The sequence below is a fragment of the Pleurodeles waltl genome, chromosome 1_2 (genome assembly GCF_031143425.1).
Source record: "Pleurodeles waltl isolate 20211129_DDA chromosome 1_2, aPleWal1.hap1.20221129, whole genome shotgun sequence".
Lineage (NCBI taxonomy): Eukaryota > Metazoa > Chordata > Amphibia > Caudata > Salamandridae > Pleurodeles > Pleurodeles waltl.
Genome location: NC_090437.1, coordinates 234,001,221 through 234,010,105, shown reverse-complemented (window position 1 = coordinate 234,010,105; position 8,885 = coordinate 234,001,221). Strand labels below are relative to the sequence as shown.

Genomic DNA, 8,885 nt, shown 5'->3' with positions numbered 1-8,885 from the left:
TTTGTCATCTTCTCTCAGGCCATTCACTGTATCTACAAGTGTGGTTATCAGGTAGTTGGCTTGTGAAGTCAGCTTCAATACATCATTGCTGCTTGATGGAGATGCAGTTGGATCTAGCATGTTTTTTTAACTGTTAACATCCGTTGTGTTTTATTTATACACAATGGGCCTGATTACAACTTTGGAGGAGGTGTTAACCCGTCCCAAATGTGACGGATATACCACCAGCCGTATTACGAGTTCCATAGGATATAATGGACTCGTAATACGGCTGGTGGTATATCCCTCACTTTACCGTCACTTTTGGGACGCATTAACACCTCCTCCAAAGTTGTAATCAGGCCCAATATGTCTTCATCTACGTCTATGACGGAATTATCCACACAACTCAGGAAGGAATTCAGACTTTCTATTTTGTCAGGCTCTGACCTGTTTAGATTTAGACAATCTATCATATCCCTGACAATATTAGGTAAGTTTGAGAATCCTTCATACACTGCTTCACATGTTTGATTCTGTGATATGTATATGTTTTTTTCAAAATCAGCCACTTCTGATGTTCTGTTGAATGTCTGTCACCTTGTCCTTCTTGTCCTTTGTGCACTATGTTGTGTTTTATCCTGTGTGATTCCAGCATCGTCAGTTTGGCAACAGTCTCCAAGGATGGAGATCATAAGTTATTTAATATGATGAACAAAGTATTGTCATCTAGGGAAACGCACGTTGCAACAAAAACGACTTATAGTGATATGATGTTAGTGTACATTTATTACTATTGTGCTACATTTTGTGAAATATTAAAAAATAACATGCTGCACATTGTCGTTGTAGATGTCCCGGGCCCTGCCGCAGCAGAAGGTGGAAATGTGGGTGATAGCGAAACACAGCCACAGCCCGACTCAAACATCAAACAGCAGTGAGTCCTTCATTATTGCCCCAACTAGATGCAGGACAAGAGTGTTACCTCTCCCAGAGTATAACCTGGACTTAGATGAAGTGCTGGATGAAGTACCCACACCACCCCCAGAGGCTAGATTCACAGGAAGACAGCAGCCCCTGCCCCGCGTCAGTCCACTCCCCTCCGGAGGCGTCACAACTCAGGCCGACAGTGCACCGATGAAGGAGAGGGCCCATCACTCTCTGGCACCTTGAAACCTCCATGCTGAAAGTGCAGCGCCTGCAATGCAAACACATGAGGTCAATGCACAGGCAGTTGGTGTCTCACAATGAGAACATGGAAGCAGTGCACAAGCAGTTGGATGCACTCAATGAAAACATGGGATCAGTGCACAAGCAGTTGGAGTCTCTGAATGAAAACATGTGCAAGCTGCATGAGGGGCAGCAAACAGCAGCAGAAAACAAGAAGGAGATGACAAACACCATTAGAGAACTTTGCACTGAGATTCAGGAGGAGCATGTCAGCCACCGTAGGCACCATCACCAATTTATGGGCAGGTTGGATGACTTCTGCAGATCGGGCAATCGACTCGCTAGCTCAGCTGCCTTGATATCACGCCATGCTGTGGGCATACAGGTGGAGATGGCACATTGCAGTCTGGACGTTGCACAGGGATTGGTGAAAATCTGGATGCAATGCAGACAGCACGGAGTGCTACGAAGAGTGAACTGGGTGGTGGGGATAGTGAGGAGCTTTCTAGCCTCAGCAGTCTCACAGCCCCTATCAAGGATCCTAGGCGTCACAGTACCAGACACAGTACTGTCTTTGAACCCGCTACAAGAGGTGGCAGCGAGGCCACTGAGCACTCAAGTGTAGTGCGTTGGCATAGGAAGTAATGTTGAGGGGTACAGGGGACTAGCTTATCATGTAGCAATACAGTTATACTCTGAAGATAATAGTGTGACAATGTTACTCACACCTGTTTGTCTATAGTGCATAGCTATGTCTTATTCACAAATATGTTACTTGAAGTCAAGGTAATAAAGATGCTACCTACAGCAATACATACAATAGATGTGGTATTTTCATTACTTACGTCAGAAATGGCCTCTGCTGCACTGCTCCTGGCTACTGGGTGAAGGGGTGGTAAGCGATGACCATCCTCATCTGAGTCCCGCTCCGTGGGTTCCACAGGTATGCCCCTTGTTGTTGCAATATTGTGCAACATAGCACATGTAGCCACGATTTTGCAGGTTGCTTCAGGGCTGTATTGTAGTGCACCACCACTCTTGTGGATGCACCTGAAGCAGCTCTTCAGCAGTCCAAAGGTCCTCTCCACATCATTTCGAGTTGTCCTGTAAGCAGCATTGTACCTCCTCTCAGCTAGTGTTGCAGGACTCAGGTAGGTTGTCAGTTTAAAGGACTGCACTGCATAGGCACTGTCTCCTGGAATGAAATGAGAGTAAAATGAGTACTTTTTATATCTTACGTCACGTTTAAATCAATGCAACATTGTCAACTATTACATTACCCAGTAGATATCCTTTGCCAAACTCCCCAGCTAGTAGTCTTGTGTAAATTCCACTGTGGCGAAAGATGGAGGAGTCATGTGTGCTACCTGGATATCTGGCCACGAGATCAGTTATGATGTTGGAGGCTTTGCTAATTACTTGTATGTTCATGGAATGTGAAATTTTACGGTTCCGATAAACATACTCTGTGGCCGATGGTGGACAGATAGCTATATGTGTCCCATCGATGGCACCTATGACGTGGGAATTGGGCAATCTGATGGAAATAGATTTTTGTCTGTTCTAATTCCTGTGGGGTGTTGGGGAATCTTATGTGCTGTTGAATTTTGCTCAGCATGGCATTGAGAAATGCATTGAAAAATTGTGAGAGGGCACTCTGTGAGACCCCTCCTGCTGCTGCTATAACATCTTGATAGCTCCCTGAGGCTAATAGGTGCAGGGAGCATAATACCTGCACATGGGTGTTTATACTATTGGTCCTGTGTGTGGTGCGCTGAAATATGGGTTGTAGATCAGCTATCAGGTCATGTATCATGGCTGAGCTTGACCTGTACTTCTCATATATCTTCTCCTCTTGTCAAAAAGGGCTTTGCGCATTCTAAAAATGCGCTCCTGTCTCCTCCTCCCTCTCCTCAAATCTGCCAGGATCCTCATCCTCCTTGCATCACGTGGAGTGCAGCCATTGCGGAAAAGAGGCTGAGTCATTCTGGGCCTCTTTATAAAGGTTGCACCTGGTTAGCACCTGATTTCAATTTGTGGTAAATTGCATGTGCAAAAGGCCATTCTGCGAATATTCACTATTTGTAAATTTTTTATGCATAGCATTGCGAGACGGAATTTGCGTGTCGCATTCTGTGTATCGCAAATACCAACATGAATTTATGAATCGCTATCTGCAAATCGCAAATCCCATTCGCAATTTGCATTACGCAGATAGAGATTCGCTAGAGCATGTCGCTATTTGCGATACGCAGATTGCGACGCGCAAATTCATGTCGCTGTTGCAAGGAATAGCTATTTTAGTGATTCCTTATATTTGCACTGCGAATACCTTTCATACATCGTGAAAGACATTTTTGCATTCACAAATGGCCGAATTTTGTGATTTGCACCGTTAGCGAATGCAAAAAAGTTCTTTAACACGTATACACCTACAGCAGAAGTAAAAGTATGTGATGTGTTTCTAATATCAAGGTTACATTTACAATGCAACATCACAGCATAAGTGACAAGTATTGAACAGCAGTATTGCCATATTACATTTTATATATTACAGTGTTTGCTTATATGTTGCTTAACATCTGCCTCTCATTTTTCCTGTTACGATATGATGAGTCAGTAAGTAAAATGGGGTGCTGTTTGACTGGGGTGTGGGCTCTGGGGAAGCAGCAACAACAATCATGGTCAGAGTGAAGCCCAGGCCAACATTCAATCTACCTGCCCTCATAATGCATATAGAATGTTGTTTCCACAGGTCCTAAGCAGCACTTTCGATCCTATCCTGAAATGGTGCATTGTATAGTTATTACAAATCAGGCCAATGTTTGGGCTCACCTGTTGCCATTGCACAGTGACAGTTGTGTTCCATTTTTTCGTTTGTGCACCTCTTTCAGTTGTGACACCCTTTTCAGTCCTCTTAACAGTTTGCATTGTTTTTATTTTGGATCGCTCTTCATCATGTAGACTTTTTGCCTAGAGGTAGTTTGGAAGTGAAAAGAAATTGGTGATGACACTTTGTCACCTCTGCTATTAGGATGTCTAACTCTTCTGGGGGAAATGTGAATTTTCTTTTCCGTCCTCCTTCATTTGAGACGACTTAAGATGATTCTGCTGCTGTTTCTGGCATTTCTTCATTGTCTCTTTGGGGATCCTGTAGGTTTTGTTCTAAATGTTCCATTTTGTGTTGAAAGCTCTGCTTCGTGGTGTGTGCTTTCAATTTTGTGCCGCCTCTTGTCTTTTTTTCCCACTTCAGTGATGCAGCATTGTTTTGCATTGTATTGCAATGGTATTTTTGTGTGCTGGTGTACCTTTGCGTACCTTTGAGTTGTTAATTTGGGGCTGGGTTTATGTGGTACACTGGCGTTGAAGCGGCACAATTATTTTTGGTGCAAAGAATTGGCAGGTTGGATTTTAGTAAATAGACCCTAGTGACAATCACCATTGTTTAGTTATAGTTAGGTCAGAAGTTCCATAGGAAGAGTGCTGTTTTTTTACCTAATAACATTGACACCAGTTGACAAATCTCCACAAATTTTAAAAAACATAATTTCAGTGTGATTCATCAAGCAGGGGCTGAGAAAATGCAGAGGTCCCAAATCTTTGTTTTTCCATGGTAATTTGCAATGGTACAGGTACAAAAAACAACTGCTTAGAATTACACAAAATTTGGCAGAAAGATAGAACTTTACACAGAAATTGTGCTTTTCAATCTTTGGTGTAAATTAGTTCAGAAAAATGTTCTTTTAAATTATATTGATTTTGTTCTTTTGGTCTCGGGTAGGACCAGGAACGAACATGACCAGAAGCATGAGCAGAATAACCACTTATTTGTCATTCACTGCTCCTGTTAGGGAGCGCCCCATAATGTTTTGCAAGGGCTACTCATACATAATGCTATATCCTTGTGGTGCAACTAGATAGGGCAGTGGCACCACAAAGCATTTATTTGAATGTGGGTGGTCAAGGGGGCTGCAACAAGTGCAGCATGCCCTAGGAACATTAAAAAAAACTTTCAGTAAGTCTCTTGGGTAATTGAATACTTGATTCTAGGAGAAATAACCAATTTGTTTCAAACAATCTGAGGTAGTGCTGTATACAATGCAGCTGGAGTGTGAGGGTTCCTTGTTCTTGGGTCTATGGCTTGACTGCATTTTGTGGTCTAAAGAGTGTGAAAATAGATTTAGATGTTTATGGCTATTTCTAATTAAAAAGGCTTTATTGAAAAATATTTTAGATGTAATAATTATATGAGTCCTTGTATAGGAATACATTGGGTTATAGTTATTGAAAAATTATTGAGGTGTTGTATTGACAACGGTTGCCCGGTGCCGAGAACGAGACCAGCTCGTCCTGTAATGGGCACCTGGGGATGGCCAAGCACCCCCTCCCCTGAGAATGGATGGAAGGGGAATTGCTTCCCTTTCCACCCCCGCTCCCCCAACCCCCCATGGCATCTGATGACGTCAGCTCTCGTCAGAGGCCCGCCCATCCGCGCTGGAAGCTCAGCTTCCAGCGCCAATCGGGGGAGAAATGCAAAAGCATTTCTCCTCCAATGACGTGGAGGGGGCAGAGAGGCATGAAAGGAGAGGAAAGGCCTTTCCTCTCCTTTCATGTCTCTCTTAGCATTTCTGCTGCCCGATCGTGATGCGATCGGGCAGCAGAAATGCCCATAGACACCAGGGATTATTATTATTTTTTTTTTTTTTATTTCAATAAGGGGAGCGGCCCCTTGGGAAAGAGCTGCTCCCCGGGGGGCAAATTATTTCTAGGCCATTTCTGCCCCCCTGGGGGTAGATCAGCCTAATATTATTCAGCCGATCTGCCCCAAGGGGTGCAGAAAACCACTAGACACGAGGGATAATTTTCTTTTTCTTTTTTTTTTATGTTTGGGGAGCACCCCCTTAGGCACGGGTCGCTCCCGGGTGGTGCAAATTATTCTAAGAATAAAGCAACCAGGACACTCCAGAATCATGAGTCCAAAAATGGAAAACTTTGTGTGAAACGTTTTAATCCTTAGTGATCGGTAGTTGAATCGTAGTTATAAGAAGTTCAAATCCACATACGAACACGTATAAACGAGTTACAGAAACAGTCTGAAACCTCAGAATGAACAGGTATATAAGAGAAACAAAACAGCCAACACGTGTTTCGTCCTCACGGACTTTTTCAAGGCTGTAAACAAAAAACAAAAAGGGAACTATTTACAATTAATGGCAATGCCAACTGGTAGGTACATTTGAAGAGTATAAACATTATAGGCGTAACATGAAAGGGTGATTTTGCCTCAGCGTGACGAAATATTTAGGATAGAGAAAACCCTTTGAGCTACAATGTTTACATCAAAAAAGAAGAAAAGGAATAGGCGGTAACCGTAAGTGCACAACAAAGAGGTTGATAACATTATAGTTGTACTACGGGAGTATTCAGAGAAATCTTAAAGAGTGGGAGACCAGATGGTCAACAGGAAAAAAAAGGAAAGACAAAGAGTACAATTGTGTAGAAATATGTGAGACAGACAGAGCTAGTGGGTATAATGATTTACCTCAAGAAAACTAAAAGAAGAGTAGCTATTGTAGTTCTGTTCGAGATCCAAATGATAAGATTTTGTCTGAGAAGGAGAAGCAGAGAACGGAAAAAACAGGTGTTATTTAAAAAGTTAGACTCGGAAACCCGAGTATGTAATTAGAGGATTAAGATATTTACGACAATCAGGTGGAGGAGGTAAGGTAAGAATAACCTACCAACAATTTTTCATTTATTTAAATGAGAAGTCCAAAGTGGTCAATGCGCGTTCCATCAGAGTATGGGAACGGCATTCCTCATGCGTCACGAAAATGATTCCAGTGGTATGTCCACAGTAAGGGACATACAGTAATTGTAAGGTCTAAGTAGGCCCTGCCTGTAGAGCTAGAGCGAAGCAGACAAGGAAAAAAAGAGACGCTAAGTCAAGTGTAAAGGATCAAGGATACAGGAGGTATATACGATAATAAATGCTCCGTTTTAACGTAATTTTGAACAGGTGTAACAGGACCTGTCCTGACTAGTAAGATCATTTGTCATAAGAGAAAACTTAGCAAAACAAAGAACGTGTGGGGAGAAAGGCATTAGACTCCCCCTGCCTCCGCGGCACAAAATGCGGCTTATGTGATAGAAGCCACAAAGAAATGATGAAGGTGAAACCACCCCATTATGTGGTTCACAAAACTATCTAAGAATCAACCAAACTACAGAAAGGGCAAGCCATTTTGACACATTAGGCTATAGTGCTTATCTGGGGAAAAACCATAAAGAACCACGTTAACTGTCCGGTCGGGGGAGTCAAACCCCGTATATTTAAATAAACAGGAAAAGCTCCCGTCGGTTAGACGTATGCGCTAATGTTTATATAAATTAAAGGAGAAAGGCTAAGCTCTTTCTCATCTGCCTCTGCCGCCCCTTACAATTCGAAAAGGCAAGTGAAAATAACGTGAGTAATGACAAAGCCCGTTATTGCGGTCAAACCGTAAAAGTTGCCCGTTTACTGAAAACAAATGCTAATATTATAATAGACTAGAGACGAGAGACTAAACTAAGGTACTGAACCCCTACCTGTGCCGCCCCGTAGAATCCGCGAAGGCAAGTAAAGAACCGCGAAAGTGCTGTCACCGCAGCGTCTGATAACGCTGCCGTGTTCAATGAGGAAGCGAAGCCATTTAAAAGTCTGCGTTTATATGCGCACACTTTAAAAATAAAAGAAGGACTACGAGGATTGTCAGCAGACCAGGGGTTCCTAATGTCTGCTTAGAAAGTGGGCGCCATGTTGAAGTATGCCCGCAGCAACTAAGTGGAAAAGAGTCACGTATAGTAAAAAGATGTAAGCCGGTATGTGATAATTAAGGAGCCCCCGGCATTCGTGGATTTGTGCCACGGCAACGGGTGGTATGTGGGGAGAGCATTGAGAGGAGAAGGAATGTTAAGTATGTAAATAGAGAAAAGCGTGTAAATTAATTAGTAGGTGAACAGAGAAAATTGAGAGGAGAGAAGTGCAGGACACTGAACACAGTCCCTATGTCATCCTAATACATTAAAAAGAAAATGCATATCGACGGGGATGTCCTGGTACCTAAGGATAAAAGTTTTATACAATCAAGTCAAATGGAAATATCGGTAAGTACACCATATGAGAACATTGAGGACAAATCTGGTAATCATACAAACAATGCAGGTAACCTGTCATATAACAGAGACCTTCTATGTCAGTACCAGAAAATACTACTAGGTATAGATAGTCAAACAGTGTGTATGATTGTAAAACAACCAATCAAACGGGGATTCAAACCCATATGTTTTTTGTGAACAATATTGTCACTGACCAGATGGTAGGGATGCATTATAAAAGAAATACAGTTTATTTACACATGTGTGCTTAGAGAAATAAATGGAGGTCCTTGTGGATGTTCAAGCCCTGTTCGACCGCTCGTAGCTTGATTATCCACCTGCTCTCCAGGCGTCTTAGGGCCAGAGTACGGTTACCCCCTCGAGTCGTTTTATTCAGAGAGTCAATCCCATGAATGTGGATGTCCAAGACTTCCCTCTGTCCATGGGTCTCGTTGAAGTGGATCGCAAAAGGATAGTTAATGTTAGACGATCGAATGGCTCTAAGGTGTTCTTGGATGCGTTCTTTCAGTGGTCGTATGGTGCTACCAACATAGATTAGCCCACACGTACACACAATGCTATATACCACATAACTAGTG

At 42.7% G+C, this 8,885-nt stretch overlaps 1 protein-coding gene across 2 annotated transcripts; it reads right to left on the bottom strand.

Annotated features, from left to right (window-relative positions):
• Positions 1-750: 750 nt before the first annotated feature.
• Positions 751-7,857, bottom strand: LOC138299576 (putative nuclease HARBI1). 2 transcript variants are annotated; one of them, XR_011204787.1, is made up of 3 exons: positions 7,738-7,857; positions 1,995-2,344; positions 751-1,177 (listed from the first exon to the last, which is right to left on the bottom strand). XR_011204787.1 is itself a non-coding variant. In XM_069237959.1 (3 exons), the coding sequence occupies exons 1-3, from the start codon at positions 4,016-4,018 to the stop codon at positions 1,091-1,093; spliced, it is 471 nt and encodes a 156-aa protein (XP_069094060.1). In that variant the 5' UTR covers positions 4,019-5,505; the 3' UTR covers positions 751-1,090. The 2 variants fall into 2 exon arrangements, 1 of the variants encoding a protein (XP_069094060.1); XM_069237959.1 differs by lacking the exon at positions 7,738-7,857 and adding an exon at positions 3,985-5,505.
• Positions 7,858-8,885: the final 1,028 nt, after the last annotated feature.